The 21624-nt window shown below is 37.0% G+C and overlaps 4 protein-coding genes across 8 annotated transcripts; 2 read left to right on the top strand and 2 right to left on the bottom strand.

Moving 5' to 3' along the window:
* The first annotated feature begins 222 nt into the window (after nucleotides 1-222).
* Nucleotides 223-2574, top strand: LOC130968177 (protein FLX-like 4). The gene is made up of 4 exons (XM_057893314.1): nucleotides 223-474; nucleotides 876-1493; nucleotides 1997-2136; nucleotides 2229-2574. Exons 2-4 carry the CDS (start codon nucleotides 1003-1005, stop codon nucleotides 2444-2446), a joined length of 849 nt encoding a protein of 282 aa, XP_057749297.1. The 5' UTR covers nucleotides 223-474; nucleotides 876-1002; the 3' UTR covers nucleotides 2447-2574.
* Nucleotides 2575-2667: 93 nt separating this feature from the next.
* Nucleotides 2668-6937, bottom strand: LOC130968178 (uncharacterized). 5 transcript variants are annotated; one of them, XR_009081543.1, is made up of 9 exons: nucleotides 6656-6937; nucleotides 6131-6255; nucleotides 5958-5995; nucleotides 5550-5660; nucleotides 5379-5458; nucleotides 5007-5043; nucleotides 4331-4372; nucleotides 3907-4254; nucleotides 2668-2912 (listed from the first exon to the last, which is right to left on the bottom strand). XR_009081543.1 is itself a non-coding variant. In XM_057893333.1 (8 exons), the coding sequence occupies exons 1-8, from the start codon at nucleotides 6872-6874 to the stop codon at nucleotides 4184-4186; spliced, it is 723 nt and encodes a 240-aa protein (XP_057749316.1). In that variant the 5' UTR covers nucleotides 6875-6937; the 3' UTR covers nucleotides 3891-4183. The 5 variants fall into 5 exon arrangements, 1 of the variants encoding a protein (XP_057749316.1); XR_009081553.1 differs by lacking the exon at nucleotides 5379-5458 and adding an exon at nucleotides 5239-5346; XR_009081544.1 differs by lacking the exon at nucleotides 5379-5458 and adding an exon at nucleotides 5276-5346.
* A 2503-nt stretch (nucleotides 6938-9440) lies between these two features.
* Nucleotides 9441-11311, bottom strand: LOC130968175 (UDP-glucuronate 4-epimerase 1). The gene has a single exon (XM_057893298.1). It carries the CDS (start codon nucleotides 11096-11098, stop codon nucleotides 9800-9802), a length of 1299 nt encoding a protein of 432 aa, XP_057749281.1. The 5' UTR covers nucleotides 11099-11311; the 3' UTR covers nucleotides 9441-9799.
* Nucleotides 11312-18458: 7147 nt separating this feature from the next.
* LOC130932465 (protein MAIN-LIKE 1-like) lies at nucleotides 18459-20412 on the top strand. The gene is made up of 5 exons (XM_057861801.1): nucleotides 18459-18530; nucleotides 19112-19380; nucleotides 19471-19752; nucleotides 19972-20059; nucleotides 20152-20412. Exons 1-5 carry the CDS (start codon nucleotides 18459-18461, stop codon nucleotides 20410-20412), a joined length of 972 nt encoding a protein of 323 aa, XP_057717784.1.
* The last annotated feature ends 1212 nt before the right edge of the window (nucleotides 20413-21624 follow it).

The raw sequence follows: 21624 nt of genomic DNA, 5'->3' as shown, positions 1-21624 counted from the left end.
TTAAATTCCCTAAAGAGTTTAGGAAATATTTGCTCTTTACTTGCCTTGAAAAACTAAATTGAAATATTCATTTTTAATATAATATACATAAAAGGTAATCTTTAGAGTAAAAAAAATTAATACAAAGGTAGCTTTTTCTCAATTATTTTAATCAAGATTTTATCCACTTTAATTGGTTAAATAGAGAAAGAAAAGAGTATTTGCATACGAAAAAGGGAAAAGTTGAAGAGCATTTAATTAATAACAATACTACATTGGTCTTTGCAAAACGAAAACCCTATTGTATGAAATTCTGTAAATTGGGCAGACTTTTTTTTTTTTCGCTTGTTGTGGTGGTCGGTCGCCGTCGCCGTTTGCCGTGTGAATGAACGAGACCTGAGAAGATTCCCCGTTTGCCGTTACTGTTCCGCCAATTGTTTTATATGGCTTCATACAGACTTGTCTCTTCCGCCCCCTAAGTTCCTCCTATCATCGGTTCGGTTTTTGTCTTTGATTTTCGCATTCAATTTTGGTTGCTAATTATTATTTATTATTATTATTATGTGAAATTAAGCTCCACTTTATTTAATTCTGATATGTTTCTTCTATTAATCGAGGTCATACTCCTACCTCACCATGAACCTTTCAGTATGATGCAAACTATTTGAAACATGTGATTTTTAACTTCTAAATGCTTAGCCTCAATAACATACTCTATCACTTGCACTTTGCCACTTGTTGAGCGATATCCATTATACCTTTTGATGTAATGCTTGCTCTAACATTTTCGGAAGTTCTCATTTGTGGAATTCATTTCTGACTTTGACAGTTTTGTTGTTAATAAGGATCATGACTTTTTGCATCTGTGTTAATTGGAGCCGTGCATTTGATTGTAGGTATCTTGGAGGTTTTTGTATTGATGTTTACTTGCTCAACAAGAAGTTTGTGATGTGTCTGATGAATGGCTGCTAGGGGAAAAAATCCGCCTGCGTGTTAGAGGGGCGTGCGATTTAGGTTTTGGGGATGATGGGGCACGGTACATTTCCTGGTTTGAGTTCTGCTGCCGGTCGTTCTTTGGAGTCCCTGCCTTCTCCTCAATTGTTGGAGAATAAAATTGCAGCTCAGGAAGTAGAAATAGAGCGACTCATTGGGGATAACCGGAAATTGGCAAATACTCATGTGGCCTTAAGGGAGGCACTTGTGGCTGCTACTCAGGATGTGCAAAAGGTGAAGTCACACATTAGAAGCATCCAGACGGAAAGTGACATACAGATCAGAGTTTTACTGGATAAGATTGCTAAAATGGAGGTAGATATTAGAGCAGGTGACAGCATAAAGAAGGAACTGCAGCAGGCCCATATTAATGCACAGAGCTTGGCAACTTCCAGGCAGGAATTGAGTGCCCGAATTCAACGAGCCACTGAGGAACTGAAGAAGGCTTGTAGTGATGTTCAGAGTACTCCAGATTTGCAGGCTGAACTGGACAGTTTAGTGCAAGAGCACCAAAGATTACGGTGAGTCTTGAAGTTTGTTGACTCTGTTGCATGCCTGTTTTCATATGCATGTAGATCGGAATTGATGCTTGATTACTCAATTCATTGTAACAATGTGATTGAAAAGGCTTTCCTAAAACTTAGTTTTTGACAGAATACTTGGATGTCATTTGGTCGATGTAATTGACCACACTTAGTGGGTGGGGGCATTTTTTTTTTTGTCTCTTCCCACTCAAATACGTGAAGAGTTGAAAAGTTAAGCAATAATATCAATGTTAAAAGTGTGTATTGAGAGTGATATACTGGTTGATTCTCTTATTGATAAGATATACTACATGTGTTATTGCCATTGGATTCAAGAATCATATAAAACGTTAAATGTTTGAAAAGTGGTTTTATAATATCTATCAAATAATACATGCTTAATATTTGAAATAATTCTTTCCCGTCATGTTGCATACTTTCTCGTTGTTCTTCGTTATTTATCTTTTCTCTTATTGTTGATTCTGTAAATGTGTTAATAGTGCCACATTCGAGTATGAAAAGAACAAAAACATAGAGCTAGTGGAGGAAATGAAAGCCAAGGAGAACAATCTAATATCAATGGCCAAAGAAGTTGAAATGTTACGAGCTGAGATTTTGAACGTTGAGAAAAGAGTAAAAGGTAACTCTTTGGCTTTTGTATGTCAGTGCTTTACTTTTATGTGGCCTTTCTATACAAATATTTTATCTGATGCACTCTTACCATTTAAACAGCTCCAAACCAGTTTGGAGCCGCTACGCCTGTAGACAGTACTGGTCCCTTTCTTGATGCTTATGGGAGAGGTCATGGTCAGATGGCGTTTGCTCAAGTAGGAGAAAACGTTGTACCATATGGAGATAGCAATGGCATAGCAGCGGGCAGTAGTGCTGGTTGTGGCGGGGGTGGTGCTGTATGGACAGGATCCTATGATCCCTCAGTTGCTCGGAGATGAAGTTTAGTTAATTGTTTGTAACGTTCTTTTATGCAAAATTCATTATGGATCACGCCATCTCCTCCGTAAATTCGAGCAGGGACTTAAATTGTATAGATTTTGAAGAAGGTAAAAATATTTTTCTCAAACATTGTAGAATGTGTTTGCAAGAGTGGCCTATGTAATGAATCATCTTGCTTGTATGTTACTGCTGTTATTGTTTTTGGTTGTTTTGTATGTTCATAAACAACCACACTGGGTTTAAAATGGGAAATGGATTCTCTCCAGTGTTTTTAACACTTGACAAGATACACTGTGATTTTCTACTTTTGATTCTATAAATGGGACCAGAAATAAATAAGAGAGAAAAAGTAATGAATGGTTAGATTAAACACTGGATACCATCTAATTTTTTTCACTGGAGATGATCCACTCCCGTTTAAAATATCATTGCTCTTAACTTCAATCCTTGGAGATAATCATTCACCTATCAAAAATTGAATTGGGATAAGTAACAGAAAAATATTTTTGAATGATCTTATGAAAATTTGTTGAAAGATACATGGATTTATGGTAGTTTATTATTAACCATGTGCATGCTTTTATCGATTTCTAAAGTATTATTTTCAACAAGCAGTTATTAACTAAATTTAATATAGTGTACTCCTTTAAGGAATGTTAAACCTTAAAGCATGAATTTTTTTTTTCCATCGGTTAAAATTTACATACAATTGCTTTCGTTGTTAAATCATTTCACTTCTTTTAGATTTGAATCACTGCTAAGTTCAATCCTCCAATATTATCACTAACCTATAAAAAAAAAGGATAAATAAAGAAAAATACATGGTAAACAATCTTGACAAAATCAGGTTCATTATTCCTTTTAAGTTGTACATGGGAATTATTTTAATCCTAAAATTTAAGAATTAATCTTTTCTTTTTCAAATTACAAACCAAAATCACCTTCATCCTTGATTTCTTTTTCATTATTGTTTCATCAAGCTTTCATTAATAAGACATTCTAAATTATAGAGAAAATATTTTTCAAATTGAAAAGCTTGCTAAAGTAAGAAATTGAAAGTCTATTTACCATTGGATTTATATAGGTATGTTGCATGTGATTTATAAAGTGGCATGGACAAAGAGTGTTCAAATTAATTTCTAAACCCCGAACACAATATTCATCAATTTAAAAATTTTAGAAATATAAATATTTAATTTGTTAAAAAAGAAACTGAACTACATATAGTGGTACTCATTTATTTTATTTTATTTTATTTTTTTTGGTTGGTACTCTAGAATCTAGATCATGAGTTTCTTATAATTGGGCTTCATGTTGGCCCATAAAGTCTATACCTTTTTTTTATTCACTTTAACTATATAGATTAGTTACCTAGAAAAATTTTGTTCCCTAATTAAACTATGCTAATAATATGAAGGGAAAAAAAGGGTAAGAATTCGCAGATCAACCAAAATCATACCATTAATTCAGCTGGACGTGTAATGATAATTTCTCTGTTTCAATAAAGTTGATAACTCTAAACATTGGGGGCTTCACAAGTTCACATACAGCGTTTGGTAGGTTATGAGTACTGTGCGCCATGGGCAGGATAATGGCTTAGCTTGCCCGCTATCCGGGACATGGATGGGAAATAGCATACGCTGGTCTCATTGCACAGCTACCATTGAATCCTTTTCTTTTTCTTGGTAAAAGCGATGCTGCTATTACTACACACTCAATCAGATTGATCCGAGCATTTAGTTATTCTTCCTTCTTCTTGACACGATCTCGGACGCCCAAGCTTTGCCTGTTTCAGTTTGGAACTTCCCTGTAAAATATTCACCACAATCAGGGAACACTAATAAGTATGAATAGGAAACAGCGGATGAGGAGGAAAGTCATACCAGCAGTTGACTGGAAAAATTCATCCAAATCCTTCCCCTGCTCTGTAAAAAGCCATGAGAGAACAAAGTTCAAAACTGAAAGATTTTTAACCATATGGCTTATTACATGCTAGTTAGTCCAAAAACATCACAATACCCACTCATTTCAATGTATTAGTATGATACTTTTAAATATGCATGCCTCCTAAAATGGAGAGTAAAACAATCAGAGACATTCTATTGACCAAATTTTATAATATTTAGTAGGATGTATCCTGCATGGATCTGTCGCTCTGAGACTTGTACATTACTATTCATAGAAATGTTCTAATATGTGAGCTGAAACAGGAAAATAATTAAATTCAAATCTACCATAATCCTTATTATGGTACTGAGTTAATCACTAATGGCACCCTATGGTAACAAGTTCTTCAATAGTAAGTACTCCTAGCTAACTATAATGTTAAGGCTCATTTGTCAAGTCGCCGAAGATTACAAAGCTTACAACCTCATCCAGTCCAACAAAATTGTCTTAATTATGAAAACCATTCAATCGTGGAGGATCATGGTGTGAAACATTTAACATGCCCAAAATTCAACATCATGCAGAATTAAAGTTTTAACATCAGGATAAAATTCAAAGGATTCAACAAGGCCTAAAACTATTGAGAAAAATAGAATTAATGAATTATCTCACCATTTTCATATTCCAAAGCTTGAAGTATCATCTCCACCTGCATTGAACAAGAACCATAGAAGGAAAAGGTTAAAGAATAATCACCATTGCTGCCTGACAGAATATTGATGATAATTTGCTACTTCTTATCTTGTTTAAATCTGCAATGACACAAATACAACTCATACAACCCACTCATAAAAGTTGCAATGGAATAGAAAACATCTTTAAAAGCCCAAAGGATAGTTCATACTTGGGGAGGTTAGTAATCAAAATCAGCCAACGGGTACCGATTGTAGTGAATCAAAGACCATAATAACAACCACAAGCAAGCATTGACCCAATAGGTGGGTGTGACTCCCTGAAAGAAGAATAGCAGAAAGAGCCACAAACCTTGTCAAGGTCCTTAACAAATTTTGCTTCTGGAGAAGAATTTGCTTCATACTCCATCCACAAATCAGCTACTTCCTTTGCTTCAGTGTGACAATTGAATTAAAAATCAAGGGATGTAAGTTTTCTTTAACTGCTCATTATCAAGCTCAATAACAGAATGAAAATGTGTACCTCTAGATCCTCCTCCAAGAACATTACACATACAGTCCAGTGCATCTTGTTCCCGCCGACTCTTTTCTTCCTTTGAAATTCCATCCTCAGGGCATATATCCCCAACAATAGCTATTAAACAAAGTACCAAAGTAAGAAATTCTTACTAAAAAGAACTTACTAAAGGTCTCAGAATAAAGCATAAGAAGAAGAACCACTTAGATAGTTATATACTTATTTTCATCTTTAACTTGCCCTTGTTGACCCCTGTTCTCAGCAATGTTTCAATTGATTTTACCTTAAATATATTACTTTTCAGCTAAACTCGGCATTTCTTAGCCACAAGATGAAGCATGTGAAAGCCAAAAAGATTCCTTATTATTTTTAGACAAAAACAACCAGCACAAGGCAAACTGCAAATCAGCATACCTTCTGCAATGTCATGAACAATGGCCATTTTCACGCACCTGAAAATTAACAGAAAAACAAGTTGCTGAAAACCTACCCTCTTGTTATGTAATTAAATCATCAGCTGCACAATAACGACCATAAAGCCAGAAACATATATAATATGTAACCAAGGGAATGAAAGGTGTATTAACTTGTTTCTGTCTACACCGGGGGCATCTGATGCAATGAGAGCCATCAAACCCATTCGATGCATATGATCAGCAATAGATTCTGGATTCTCAACATTTCTTCGAACCCATCCCGTCCTTTTTGTTGTCTATTTCAGATCAGACACAGAATCCAAACAAATGAATGAACTCCAAATCAAAAGCAATTGAGCAAAATATCACAACTGTAATTGAAATCTCCATTTGACTCGCATATTATATGACATTCGGAATTTGAACCTAAGGCTATCTTCCAGATATACAAACACAATGGAACAGCATAATCTATTACACCTAATGTGATTTATTTAAGCTAATTAGAGATATTAGTTCGTTAGATTGATGTACTCCTGTCCTCCTGTACATACATAGTATCTCTAGTTAGCTTAAATAAAATTAAGATAATCTGGTCTTAAGATTCAGCTTTTGCCCGAATTCCGAATAAATCATGCCTCGTTTCAAATAAACTAGGAACCACATCTTACAAACTAGGGCAGCGGAAATAAGTACCTTGAGGCGGTGACATATGGAGAGGAAATCGATTGCAGAAGAAGCGGAAGGAGGTCCGTCGCGAACCGCCGAAGAAGGAGGTAGAGGAGGAATAGTGGCGGCGGCATTTGACGGAGGGGAGGATGGAGGTGCAGCGGCCATGCGATAAACCCTAGCGAAAGTGAGTGCGAAAGCTGTAAGGGGTTTGAATTTCAGCTTCGTAGTAGAAAGAGAAATCATGCAAAATGCAGAGGGAAATTCGTTTGGATTCAGTTAGTCTCTCTTGGAACTGTCTGAACTCAAAATGATTAGGTATTTGGCCACAACTTTTAATAAACCGGAGACAGCACGTAAAAAGTGTGCAAAAATAATAAAATTGTAAAAAATTAAAATAAAATAAAATAAAATTTTATTGACTGTTGTTATATTAAAATTGTAAATTATGAATATAAAATTAAATATATATAAAATATTAATTTATGAAAGATAAAAATAAAATAAAAATTAATAAATAAAAAAAAATCAATAAATTAAAAAAACCTAATTTCAATTATTATTGAATTTATAATTTAATATACATAAATTTTAATATTTTAATTTATATATATATATATATATAAATTGAATATTAAATCAATTATTTGTATAAAATTTGTATAAAATTTAAATTATAAAATATATATCGAAGATAGTTAAATAACGCATATATATTATATTCATATACAAATATAATATGATTAATTTAATAACTGATTTTTTGTGTATTGATAATATTTTTGTTAAATTTAATCCTAATTAAATATTTATTTTCTTATTCTACAAAAAAAAATCCAAATAATAGCATAATTTCAATTTATTAACTCATTAATCCAAGGCCTAAATGAAGGAATTCCAAGCAGCGATCTTACACAAAGTTCAACAAGGTTTAACATTGGCTCTATACTCTGACCTTTTCAATCCTATATAACAGGTAAATACATAAAAAGTGATTAATCTTCTTAATTTTTGCGAGTCAGTTTAAAAATTCTCAAAAACCATTAAAAGAAGGAGATACTCCACTGTCTTTCTAAAAACTCAAACCAAGATCTTTTTAGTTGAGAATTTTAGTTTACCTCCCCCGCTCATGAAATGCGTCCTTATAGAATATTGTACTCAGAGACGCCCATCACAACTATCACTACCACAAAATTAAAACATATTAATGCTCTAAATATCTCTAATAAAACCCCGTTCTTTAATTTCAACTCCTCAAAATTTTGTTTTGCAAGTAACATGAAAGTGACCTAGAGACTAAGAATTCTTAACACAAAACACAACCTGACATGTTAATTCGGCCCATACCATAAATCATGTCGGTGGATGGAATATCAATCAAGATTGATAAAATTTTAATTTTTCAAAAATAACTTTTAATAAATAAAAAATACATACGTATTAATATATAAAATTTTATTAAATATTCAAAAATATACAAATATCTTTAAAAATTTAAAAATGAAATTTATTTTTTTGTATTTAATATTTTATAATTTTTTTCAAAAATATTCTTGATATTTAATTTTAGAGAAAATCTAAGAAGCCAGCATTTTTATTAAAATTTAGCCAGTATTTAACCACCAAGAAAAGAGTAAGTAATCCTATACCATTAGATGTAATTTTACACCATTAAAAATATAATAATGACTAATTGATAGCTACAAATCATAAAACTTGCCGGTCCTAACATTTCTCTTAATTTTATTCAATTATATCTTTAATGTTTTTAATTTATTCGATTTTATTTCTAATATTAAAATTATTCCTGTATGTTTTTAATTTTATCCTTAATATTTTAGATAATATTTAATTAATAATACTAATAATCGTATATACAAAGTGTATTCCCATCAAATCATATATATAGTGTACAAATATTCATCTAAACAGCTGAATTAAAATCTCTCTTATAGCTCTCTCTATTGATTGCTTGAGCCATGCCGATTTTAGCCAATGCATAATAACATCCGCAACACTAAGCTACCATGATTAATGCGCTAATAAATCACTAACCCCTCCACCCTTTGGGGATCCTATTTAAAAAAGCACATTCATAACCTGTACACACGCTATTGGATTCCATAGTTCCAATTATTATACTAAATAAATCATTATAGAAGGAAAAAAGAAGGGTCACATTCACTTCACATCACAGAACACCAAGAATGCCAAAGGACCCACCAAAAAAGCCCAAACATATGTATGAAATTTCAACATAGATCTAAATACGCCATTATCCCTACCTATTTTATAGTATCTCCAATAGTACTGTCGGCAAGTTGAACAGGTATACATGAGTTTGTGTATTTTTAGCTGAACCCACAGTGCAGTGCATTAGTCTACTGGGCAGCACTTTACAGCTGGAGAGTGAAGAAATCTACTAGCCAAATCCCCAAAATCCAACGGCTACTACTATCGTTCTCTAGCTTCCACTACTTATGCGGATCCCATCTAAACACCACTACTTGTCACCATCATCCTAGCTGTCTCCACCCTTTTATCATTTTCCCTCACCTCAAATCTAACCATCTTTATCATGCTGTCCCTTTTGTCAAAAGAAAATAAAATATACGTAAACTTATACAATACAGAAAAAAAAATTGCATGTGCTCAATGGAGTAAGATCAGATCATCCACAATGCCGCGTGATTGATGAACAAACGAAAATTACGGTGCAACTATTTGTATCGTATTCAACTATAATATTAAGCTACTAATCAACTACGGAAGGAGAACGATAAATTTCAAAAAATAAATAAATCGGGTAAGATAAAAACAAACTTAAACTTTCTTTCTTTACAAAAGGAGAAAAGAAAATGTAAAAGAAAAAAAAAAGGAAAAACAACAATTAATACAAAAAAATAAAGGGAAAAGAAATCAGCTAAGGAACAGCTGTTTTAGCTGGCCTCTCAAGCAAAGAATGTGTTCTGCTCTTCTTTCTTTTTTTTTTTTTTTTTCCTTTTTCAAGAAATTCTTTCTCTTTCTAGTTTCCTTTCCCTTCATTCGTTCTTGACCAGGTCCTTTCGTTTCTTTTCTTCCCATGTGTGTAATTTTTCCAAAAAAAAAAAAATCTAGCAGACTAAAAAGGAAGAAAAATAGCCGTTCCCAAATAAAAAGGAAACAAAAAATTTAATAATTTACAGGCTTGCCGTGATTGTAGCCGTAGTAAGAGAGGTACCACTTAACGAACTTCTTCAACCCGGTTTGCAAATCGGTGGTGGGTTTGTACCCGAATTCCCTCCGGGCCGAACTAATATTGGCGTGAGTGAACGGAACGTCGCCGTTTCCAGGCATATCCACAATATTCCTCTTGGCCTTAACCTTCAAGTGACGCTCCAATATACTCACCAAAGTTGGAACGGTCACGGGCGAAGTGTTACCCAAATTAAAGATCCGATAAGGAGCGGGCCCTCGCTTCTTCCCACCCGACCCGGTACTCTTGCCCGCGGTATCCAGTGACCCGAGACATCCCTTCACTATATCATCAATGTAGGTAAAATCACGGGCCAAATCGACCCGATTTTTGCCCCGATAAACCGTAATTGACTTCCCCTGGAGAATATTCCTGGTGAAAGAGAAGTAAGCCATGTCGGGCCTCCCCCAGGGCCCATAGACAGTGAAAAACCTCAAGCCCGTGATGGAAAGCCCGTATATGTGATTGTAACTGTGCGTGATCTCCTCGCCGGCTTTCTTTGTCGCGGCGTAGAGGCTGGCGGGCTGGTCGGTCCGATCAGCTTCGGAGAATGGGACCTTGTCGTTGAGCCCGTAGACGGAGCTTGACGAGGCCCAAACGATGGCGGGCTGAGGGTCAGCGTTCTTGCAAGCCTCGAGGAGCGTGACGAGGCCGGCGATGTTGCTGTGGACGTAGGAATGAGGGTTCACCATGGCGTACCTGACGCCGGCTTGGGCGGCGAGGTGCATGACGTGGCTGAAAGCGACGACATCGAAGAGCTTGGCGAGGAGCTTGGCGTCGTTGACGTCACCTTCGACGATGAAGACGCCATGTGTTTCGAGGAGGGACTTGCGTGCGCGTTTCAAGGAAGGGTCGTAATAGTCGTTGAAGTTGTCGAGGCCAACGACGCCGTCGCCTCGGCGCTTGAGGGCTATGGAGACGTGAGAGCCTACGAAGCCGGCGGCGCCGGTGACGAGGACGGAGAAGCCGCCGTGGCGTTGGATCTGGGCGGAGGAGCGGAGCTGCTTCTCCCAGTTGATGCCGCCCCAGGAGGCGGAGAGGTAGCGGCTGCCGGAGTCGACGAAGCCCTGGAAGCTGAGGTAGGATGCGGTGAGGGCGATGAGGAACAAAGCCCAGAGAAACATGGTGCTTGTGGAGGCAAAGCAACGGTAGACCTGGCGGTTCATGTTGTGCGCTCTATCCCCCTTGAACTTCCCTGGGGTCGACGGGAACAGCTCCTCCTCCAATGACGGCATTCTCTCTTTCTTTCTTTCTTTCTTTCTTTTGTTTCTTGTTGAGAAAAAATGAGGGGAATGAAAATGCTTTTCGCTTGTTTGGTGTTTTGAGAAAGTGGTTGGTTGGTGAATGGTGATGGATGAGGGACGGAAAGGGGACAAGTGATAGATAGAAAGAGAGGAAGAAAAAAATGGGTGGGATGCAAATTTTTCTTTTCTTTTCTTTTCTTTGCACCTGCTATTAAGATTTAGGACCAATCGGGAAGGAGGTGGTTATATATAGTGGCCACCCACATACAAGCGACAAGTATACGCGTGAACGCGTTAAACAATGGAAAGGGTGGGTGGACGAGCCACACACAACACAACCATTCACTGAACCATTATGGACTTGCACACATTATTATTATTATTATTATTATTATTATTATTATTATAAAAGGATATGTTTCGATAAATTTTTAAAAAAAGATTTGTTTGAATTATCTTTTTTTTAAGATATTATAAAAAAATAAAAATAATTTTATGTTTAAGTAATATAAAAAAAAATTATTTATCAAATATGTTGGAATATAATAATATAAAAATATATTTTTGTTTATTTATTATATGAAAAATATTTTTTTTAAATATCTTTTAAAAGAAGATATAAATTACAGTTTTTTAAAAAAGATATTTTTTATTTTTTTATTATTTTTATTTTTATTATTAAAAATTTATAAAACATATTAAAAAATAAAAAAAATTATTAAAAAAATTATCAAAATAACGACGACCAAATAAATACTAAATAATGCGAATTTGATCCCTTTTTTAATTTCTGGTGTGACTGCTGAGTTCACCGGATATGTTGTATAAATGACATTTCCCGGTAACTTTTTCTTTTTCAAATAATTATATTTTTATATTAAACAAACTCATCTCTGCATGACTGCATTAATACCAGGATTTTTAAGTAGTACACATGACACATCTATGTACTACTACTAGTAACGACTAAACCACTGCCTTTTGCCCCTCTTTTCGGGTGGGAAGGAGATGAGAAAAACCGTGTATTAACTGGAACAAGTAATTTTAGTATTGTGAATAACTAATAGTGGCAACTATATTTCCTTGACCTAAATACTAGGAAACCCTCGTTTAGCTACTTGCTATATAAGAAGAAATGCTATATTCACTCTTCAAATTCAGTCTAAACGCGGTTAAGGAAACAAGATAGTTAATTTTAGTTTATTATCGTTTCTTTTTTGCATAAAGTCTAAGTTCAGTTGAAAGTTTGTTTGTTTTAAGTTTAATTTTTCATTTTATTATGGAGAGGATTTAGAGTTTAGAAATAAAAAGAAAATAAACGTAAAAAGAAAAGAAGAAGACAATTTTATGTAAATTTTATTCTATATATATATATATATATATATATATATATATATATATATATATATATATATATGCTGACCTTAAATTGAGTAGGAAGTCTGTCTAACTAGTGATTTAATATGATTATTACTATAATGATTATTATACACAATAATCCATGGCTTGACTCATGCCAAAGCATGTGCAGGAGAGAAGTGATGACCTTACTAGGAATCTGCAGAGCAATAGACAAATTGAATAAATAAATACATAAATAAACTTATAGGAATTATTTTTTCTTTTAATTTTTTTAGAATTTAGTCCATGTGAAGAAGCTCAAGCTAAGGTTAATAAACAGTTCTATAAAAAAAATTCATATTAAGTATTGTTTGTTTTCAAAAACTAAAGTTAATAAACAGTGAACAAGTATATTAGGTAATTTACTTTTTTTGTTTAATTTCTTATTAGAAAGTCAAATCAAAATTATCTAAACTTTCTCATTCAAGTTTCTGATCAATTACTCCTGACAATCCACAATCTTAAAGGAATTTGTAAATTTTATTCTCCCGCAGTTGGTTTTATCTGTGAAACAAAAAATCAATCTTAACAAGTTGAAGGAAAACTAAGATCTTGTGGTTTCAAAAAATAGTTTATTGTGGATCCAGATGGATTGTCAGGGAGTTTGATAATGACATAGAGAAATGGTTACACTGTTCAGATTTTACAGCATGGTAGATTTTTCATTGCGGCATCAGTTCTGACAGTTGGTTCTAATGATCTCTGTGGTGTTGTAGATGTTTATCTCAATTCAAATGATTAACATAGAATGGCTCAATTTGCTGAATTAACTTCAGTCACCCAACAGTTCGATGGTAAGGTTGTGTTAATAGGTGATTTTAATGCCTTTTCTAATCAATTGGAGAAAGCAGGTGGGGGTGCTAAATCTTCTTCTTCTATTGAAACCTTTAACAATTTTATTGATGATAATTTCCTGATTGATATTGGTATGGTCGGAAGATCATTCACTTGGTCGAATAGACAGAGTGGTGATGAGTTGATACAAGAAAGACTGGACCGATTCCTAGTAGGAGTTGATTGGCAGCAACTCTATCCCAATGCAACGATTCTTAGACTGTCAAAATTAGGGTGGGATCACTCCCTTCTTCTCTTAGACTCTAATCCGAGAACTGAGAGATCTAAATGACGATTCAAATTCCAAGAAAGATGGTGTTCCAATGATGAAATAAGGCAGATTGTTAGATAGGTTTGGCACGAACAAATTGATAGTTCAGCCATGTATATCCTAACTCAAAAAATAAAGCGTTGTCGGCATAAGATTGTCAGATGGCAGCAAGAACACAGATCTAATTCGAAAGTGAAGATTGATTTACTATAGTCTAAATTAGAGGAACTTCGTTTAGCAGGAATTCACGAAGGCGACATCATTTCAGAAATAGAGGACAAACTTGAAAAAGCATTGCGAAATGAGGAATCTTATTGGAAAGATAAGTCTAGAGTTAAATGGCTCAAATCCGACTATCAGAATACAACTTTCTTCCATCAGAAATTTAGAAATCGAACCCGAAGGAATAAAATTTGGCAACTAACTGGCAATGATGGTGAAGTGGCTACTTCAAATGCTGGTATTGCTTCTGTTGTTAAATCTTATTTTAAGAACATCTTTTCCTCCACTTGTCATGAGAACTCCGAACCTCTGTTTACTGATTTTGAACCTAAGGTTACATCTCATATGAATCGTAGGCTTCAAAAACCAGTGACTATGGAGGAAGTGAAACGTGCAACATTTAACATTCATCATCAAAGTGCTCCAGGAGATTATGGTATGACAGCAAAATTTTTTCAAAGCTTTTGGAACATACTCAGTGGTGATGTGTTTCGAGCAGTTAAGAGCTTCTTTTCAGAGGGCAGAATTTTGAAGAGTTTTAACTACACTCATATCTGTCTTATTCCTAAGATTTCTGATGCTAAAGATATGACTCAAGTAAGACCAATAAACCTATCCTCAATCTTTTACAAGATTATCTCTAAAGTATTTGTACATAGACTTCAAGGTATGATGAATAGATTAATTAGCCATACGCAGAGTGCTTTTATTAAAGGCAAATTAATCTATAATAATATCCTAATTGCTCACGAGTGTATGTATTACTTGAAGAACAAAAAAGGGGACTCGAAAATAAAATGACGCTAAAATTATATATGAGTAAGGCATATGACAGGGTGGAATGGCACTTTCTTTGGTTTATATTGGAGAAGTTTAGTTTTGACTCTCGGTGGATCATGTAGATTTGAGAATTAGTGACAACTGTTTCTTATTCTATTACTGTGGAAGGACAACCTTATGGTTTCATCAAACCAAATAGAGGTATTCGACAAGGAGATCCTCTATCTCCCTATTTTTTTCTTTTTTTTGTGTGCAGAAAGTCTCTCCTTCTTGCTACACAAGGTAGAACAAAACAGACTAATTCAGGGTCATCAGATATATAGGCGATGTCCCAAGGTCAACCACCTCCTCTTTGCTGATGATTCCATCTTATTTTGTAAGGCTAATCCTGAAGCATGTTTAAACATCCTATATTTATTAAATTCTTATGAAAGCATCAGTGGTCAAAGGGTAAATCTTAATAAATCTGCTGTATTCTTTACCCACAACACTTCCTCCACTACTCGTATACTACTGGCTAACTCTATGAATATTAATCATATTGGGGCTCAGGACAAATACCTTGGTTTGCCTTCTGTAGTCTCTAAATCGAAAAAGGCTTCTTTTAGTATGATCAAAGAGAAGGTTCGGAAAAGAATCCAAGGGTGGAAGCGCAATCTTCTATCGTCAGGTGGTAGACATGTATTGCTTAAGGCAGTGGGATAAGCTATTCCTATTTATACACTGTCTTGCTTCAAGTTGCCTGATGGTTTAATTTTGGAAATTCACTCTCTACTTTCTCAGTTCTGGTGGGGACAAAAAAGTTCTGAAAGGCGGATGGCTTGGATTAGCTGGGACACTATGACTCGCCCACAAAGAGAAGGAGGCCTTGGATTTAAAGATCTCAGAATCCAAAATCTAGTGCTTTTAGACAAACAGTTTTGGCGACTCGTAACGCAACATACTTCCCTATTATCCAAAATCCTAAGAGGTAAATACTTTAGCAATGGTAATGCTATAACGGTAGAAGTTGGAGTCTTACATTCTTGGGGATGAAGGAGCATACTGGAAGGCGAAGGATTGTTGAAAAATGTCTTAATTGGATTGCGGGTACTGGAGAGAATATCCGAACCTTTGAGGATCCTTAGCTGCCTCCTCCGTATCCTTTAATGATTTATGACATGCCAAATAGACAGACTATTTCTGAGTTGGTTCCAAGAGTTAAAGAGTTAAAGATCTAATTACTGAAAATAGGAATTGGAATCAGAATCTCATTCAATAATTATTTCCCAAAGACATTGCAAATAGGATTTTGTCAGTTAAAATTCAGTAGAGTAGGGACAAATTGTAATATGATTTGAACAAATCCAAGCAATATGATACAATTTCAGGTTACAGAATTGGCTATTTATTTTACCATACGCCTCTGGAGCTTTGCCCTAATTATATGCAGTAGAAAAAGCCGTGAATTGATCTATGGAAGTTGAACTTGCCTCACAAAATTAAACTATTTATCTGGAAAGTTCTCCATGGCCGGCTTCCGGTGCTTGCTCAGATTCATTGCTGCATCCCATCTATATCACCAATATGCCCATGCTGTCATGAAGCAACAGAAACAGTTACTGAAACAGTCACTCATTATTTGATGGATTGCTCTAGAATTAAAGATGTATGGTCTCAAAGTTATCTTCGTGATTGACTTCCCCCTCAGAGTCCTAACGACTTTTGGACATGGTGGACTACATCAACAAAGATACTTAACCCGTTGAAGAATGCTAACCGTAATCCTCAATCGCTTGCCATCATTTGCTGGAACTGTTAGAAATCTCGCAACCAGTTGATTTTTGAAAGTTCTACTTCAATGCCGTCTGCCATTCTAGCAAGCTCTGTCAAGTTGCTCCGTGAAATCCAAAGAACTCCCAGTTTAGGTCGTCTTCTCCATGAGGCAAACACTTAGTTTTATTCAATTTGATTTATCATTCTTTCTTCTTTAAAATTTTTCTTCATTTTTCGACCACGCACCGTTGGATGAATAATTTCAATATAGTATTTTTGGGAAATCCCCACCTTTTATTATGCTATCCTGCTTTTGGACATCTTTACATTTTATTTTTCAATAATTAATGAAATATAACCTATTATCTTAAAAAAGAAAGTTTTTGACCCAATTAAGGTCTTTGATGGGCCAAACCAAAAGAAAAATTAAAGATCAAATTAGAACTGTGTTTTTAAGGATGAATACATAGTTTTATAAGGATTATAGATTTAGGACCAAGCATTCTGGGAGCTTACCTCATTCACAAGCAAGAGCTCTGCCGTAACTTCCTTTAATTTAGAATGGTGAGTTGTATATATATATATGATCACATTACATACTCTAAAATATTTAATATCATATCAGCAAAACAATCTTTTGCATCAATTCCAAATTACACAAATATATAAACTTGGTTTACTCTATAATTGGATACATATATCTAAAATTAAAAATTAATTTACATACACTAAGTTGATGCTTGACTATCTCCTCCATCCGCCATATGCCAAAAAAGGCGGTGATGTTGATGGTTCTATGTTAGCTGGCGGATCAAGAACATGTTCCATCTCTCTCTCTTGAATTTACAGTTAAAAAATGAAATCCAAGTTGAAACAAAAATTAAGATTTCTCTAATTAATTATGTCCGTGGGGCAACTTAAAACTCATAATAAGAAGATCGATTCAATGGGAGCGTTTGTTGGGTAACATTATAATATTCGACAAAAACAAATTGTGTTTATTCCCTTGGATATATTATTAGCAGTGACTAGTATTTATATTGTTGCTTGTGAATTAGACAAAGCTTCCTTAATTATTCAGCAAATCACTATATTTTTATCCTCATGATGGATGACAGCATATGATGGATGATAAGCTGTTTTTTCTTTATGATGTTTTCTTTCCCCTCGTTTATTTAATTACATTTCGCTTCGAATCAAATCCAGAAGATTCTGAGTTTAAACACAAGTGCTGATTGCTGAAAATGTATCATTAGAAACTAGCTATAATAATAGCGAGTCATATTAGTTTTGGAGTTTAATTTTAATACACTAAAAGTGTAAAATATTATATATAATCCTACAATTATATTTATTTTTTTAAATAATCATTTAAAAAATAATTTTTTGAATATAATTTACAGTACATTAAAATTAAATTATTAGTTTTGCTGTTTTTTTTTTATATAAAAAGAAAAGAAAAGTAGTGTAAAAATGTTTTGAAAGAAACACGACTTGGGCTGAAGTGGGCCGACCCACATTGAGTTTCAATGGGAATTGTCCCAGCGGCATGTAGTACTGTTACTATTGCAATTGTTAAGCATTTTTGGCCCATTATAAAAACTCCTACCTTTGTGAAAGGGTAAAAAATCCTAATAAGCCACATCAAGAAGTTTGTAACGTAAATACGTTAAATTGAAAATCGTTTCAGCAATAAGCCAGACGCTATTTTTATGTAATTTGAAGCAGGATGGTTCGAACTACAAACACAAGTAAATCGAACCAGGGAGGTTCGAATTAGGGGAGAGAAACTTTGAATGTAATTCGAACCAAGGTGGTTCGAACTCCAACCCCATGTAATTCGAACTAGGCAAGTTCGAACTATAGCCAAGTGTGCAACGCATGTAATTCGAACCAAGTTGGTTCGAATTACCCTTGGCGTGCTCCTTCATAAATCGAACCAAGGTGGTTCGAATTAGGGGTGATTCGGCTATATAAGGAGTTCGAATCACCCTCATTCGAACTATTATTCCTCCCCCTACCCCACAAAATCTCAGAGAAAACGATCCAGATTCTCTCCGAGAAAGACCTGAACGGAATACTCTGCTAATGGGGGACAATCCGGCACGGTTATATCGCTTGGACGGAGTCGCTCATATAGCCGGGGTCATCAACGAGGAGGTTAGTACGGAAATATTTTTTATTCTAGCGGTATTTGTGCCTTAGTGGTTTTGCATGTGGGTTAGATGGTGGTTTATGTTAGTGGTTTATGTAGGTGGTTTATGTGAGGGGATTATGCTGGTGGTTTATGTTAGTGGTTTAAGTTAGCGGTTTGAGTTAGTGGTTTATGCTAGTGGTTTAGGTTTGTGGTTTAGGGTAGTGGTTTATGTTAGTGGTTTAAGTTAGTGGTTTCTGTTAGTGGTTTATGTTGGTGGTTTATGTTAGTGGTTTAGGGTAGGTGGTTTTCGTTAGTGGTTTTATATTGGTGATTTGTTTGACTTGTTTGATGGTAGTTGTTTTACGCTAGCTCTTTTATGTAAACCGGTTTAGTTAAGCTGTTTCTTATTAGTGGATCTCGTTAAGCTGGTTTATGTTAGCGGTTTAGTTGTGCGGTCTATGGGTTTGTTTTCCAGTTGCTTATCTTTCATGTAATGTTATGCGGTTTTATTTAGCAGAATGGTTTGTTGATGATTTATCGTGCTGCTTACGGTTGTGGTTGGTTTTTAAGCTGGTTCTAACTATGCGGTTCATTTTGTGCGCAGCCCCAGCGATGCATTAGAAGCATGCGGCGGCAGCAGGGCATGCGACTTGATGACAGATACGTTCCGTACTTGCAGATGGCAGGTCTATACCATCTTGCAAGGCTGAACAACCGATGGTTCCGGCTAGACGAGGCCCTTGTCAGTGCATTCGTGGAGCGATGGCGTCCCGAGACGCACACGTTCCATATGCCGTTCGGAGAGTGCACGATCACACTCCAGGACGTGGCATACCAGCTGGGTTTGCCAGTGGACGGCCGTTACGTGAACGGGTGCTTGTCAGAGTTCTATATATACATCGAGGGTGGCCGTCCAGCCTGGGTCTGGTTCTAAGAGTTGCTCGGAGTTATACCTCCTCCCAGTCAGGTTCAGAAGTACGCAGTGAACTGCAGCTGGTTTCAGGAGACTTTCGGTGAGTGCCCTGAGGATGCAGATGATGACACTGTGCGCCGATATGCCCATGCGTACATCATGATGTTGTTGGGCACGCAGATGTTTGCGGACAAGTCCGGGAACCGGATTCACATCAGATGGCTTCCGTACGTAGCGAGGCTGGAGGAGCTGGGTACCTACAGCTGGGGTTCTGCAGCACTGGCTTGGTTGTACCGGTGCATGTGCCGAGTGGCGAACAGACATGTCGTCAAGTTAGCGGGCCTACTTCAGCTACTTCAGTCTTGGATCTTTTAGCGCTTTCCTCGGTTTAGGCCTGCAGGATATGAGACGTTGAGCTGGCCGTTGGCCTCGAGGTACTATACTAGGCCTTCTCTATTTCAATTTGACATACATAACTGCGTATTCATTAATATTTTATTGCATAATCTGAACACATATTTCAGTAGATATAACACATGTGTATGGTGCAGATGGTCAGGTTACAACCCTTCCGGGAGCGAGAAGGGTCCTAGAGTGCAGATGTGGAGGCTCAGGATAGACCGGTTACAGGACAGGGAGGTGAGTATGCTAGTTAACAAGTGTCCTTTTATAATCAAACTTTTCTAGTTGTGTCCTACAGTTGCCCTGACAAGGGTGAGTTCCTTTTGCAGTTTATATGGATGCCGTACAGTGGCCCCGACGTACTTCAGGTTGTGCATCCAGAGGTTTTGGAGCCTCGACATATGGCGTTGTGGCGCTCTGTGACCGCGCTGATCTACTTTGCTGTCATAGAGTGGCATCAGATAGATCGTGTTCTTCCGCAGTTTGGAGGGGTGCAGCCCCCTCCGCATCCCGCCCTGAACATCGACTTTCTGATGTCGAAGGACGGGAGAGGCGGCGATCGATGGTTCCCGTCTACTTTGCAGAAGTGACATCTCCACTGGGACTCTCGTCAGGAGTGTGTGCTGAGGTTCGACGTTGTTGCCGACCCCGGACCATCCCATGCGTTCCTTGATTGGTGGAGTCAGCATGGGAAAAGGTTCTTGTCTCCGGAGACGTAGTTGGGGGATCCGAGAGCAGCTCCGATTCCAGTTGAGGCCTCACAGCGGGGTCCGGGGTGAGTTCCTGACATGGATCGTCCTGAGGACGTGCCGGACAGGCGTAGGGTTGAGAGGAGGATGGGTGTGGGGACACGGCGGAGCCAGCGTGAGTGGAGGTGGCCTGATCATGCTGTGCACGATGATTATGACGCCGGTCCCGCTAGAGGCAGACGACGAGTCCAGAGAGGTAGGGCGAGGGGGCGTGCTGACCATGGGGACGACGGCGACGATCAGCATGGGCACGTTGGCGGGGGTGGTTCAGGGGCTGCTGCAGCTGCTGGTACTAGCACACACGATGGCGGTCATGCAGGTGAGTGGTATGGTATAGGGATGGGTGACGGGGCTGACACAGGTGACGCTGGACTTGGATCGGGCCCTCTTGGACATTACTTCGTTGGTGTGCCAGCCGATGACCAGCCTGAGCAGGGGGGTACACCTTGGCGCATCTCGGAATCACAGTGGTCAGACTTTATTGGGTCAGACACGCTTGTTGGGGACTTCGGGAGTCCACGCTTCCTAGAGGAGATCACCGTCATCATGTAGGGGGACGTGACTCCCCGCAGTGGTGGTCAGACCTCAGGCACACAGGCCCCGTTAGATGTTGATCTGAATGAGCATCCATCCTCATCCGCTGGTCACCAGTTCTGTCTCGGAGGTACCCCTCCATCCACCTTCACCGCTGCATCAGAGTCTGTCGCAGGGCCGTCGGCGGCACCCCTGCATGTTGCGCCACCTGCACAGCCTGCCCCACAGGAGGATGGGGATGACATCGAGGATGAGGAGCCGTTTATACGCCGAGGTCAGAGGGCACGGGTAGCCCGTCGCTGTGGTACTGGCTCGCATCTGTTTAGATGATTCACGTTTCATGTATTATGTTCCCTAACGTTCAATCATGTATGATAGTGATATGTACTTTTCTTGTTATGTTATAGTCTATTTTTCTATGTTATTTGTTATTTGTGTTGTGGGACATTGACTATTTAGAATCATTCAATCATGAAACAATTTAGTGTTTATTTTTACTTATTAAATTTTGCATCTACG

The sequence above is a fragment of the Arachis stenosperma genome, chromosome 1, assembly GCF_014773155.1.
Source record: "Arachis stenosperma cultivar V10309 chromosome 1, arast.V10309.gnm1.PFL2, whole genome shotgun sequence".
Classification (NCBI taxonomy): Eukaryota; Viridiplantae; Streptophyta; class Magnoliopsida; order Fabales; family Fabaceae; genus Arachis; species Arachis stenosperma.
This window is presented reverse-complemented; position numbering and strand designations above follow the sequence as displayed.

Excerpts from the sequence above, each read along its gene's own strand:
- LOC130968177 (XM_057893314.1), top strand. The coding sequence starts at position 1,003 with ATGATGGGGCACGGTACATTTCCTGGTTTGAGTTCTGCTGCCGGTCGT. Across the intron at positions 1,494-1,996 it reads CAAGAGCACCAAAGATTACG|TGCCACATTCGAGTATGAAA; the intron begins GTGAGTCTTGAA and ends ATGTGTTAATAG. Across the intron at positions 2,137-2,228 it reads CGTTGAGAAAAGAGTAAAAG|CTCCAAACCAGTTTGGAGCC; the intron begins GTAACTCTTTGG and ends CCATTTAAACAG.
- LOC130968178 (XM_057893333.1), bottom strand. The coding sequence starts at position 6,874 with ATGATTTCTCTTTCTACTACGAAGCTGAAATTCAAACCCCTTACAGCT. Across the intron at positions 6,256-6,655 it reads CCATATGTCACCGCCTCAAG|ACAACAAAAAGGACGGGATG; the intron begins GTACTTATTTCC and ends GATCTGAAATAG. Across the intron at positions 4,373-5,006 it reads AGCTTTGGAATATGAAAATG|AGCAGGGGAAGGATTTGGAT; the intron begins GTGAGATAATTC and ends GGCTTTTTACAG.
- LOC130968175 (XM_057893298.1), bottom strand. The coding sequence starts at position 11,098 with ATGCCGTCATTGGAGGAGGAGCTGTTCCCGTCGACCCCAGGGAAGTTC.
- LOC130932465 (XM_057861801.1), top strand. The coding sequence starts at position 18,459 with ATGGGGGACAATCCGGCACGGTTATATCGCTTGGACGGAGTCGCTCAT. Across the intron at positions 19,753-19,971 it reads GCGAACAGACATGTCGTCAA|ATGGTCAGGTTACAACCCTT; the intron begins GTTAGCGGGCCT and ends TGTATGGTGCAG. Across the intron at positions 20,060-20,151 it reads ACCGGTTACAGGACAGGGAG|TTTATATGGATGCCGTACAG; the intron begins GTGAGTATGCTA and ends TTCCTTTTGCAG.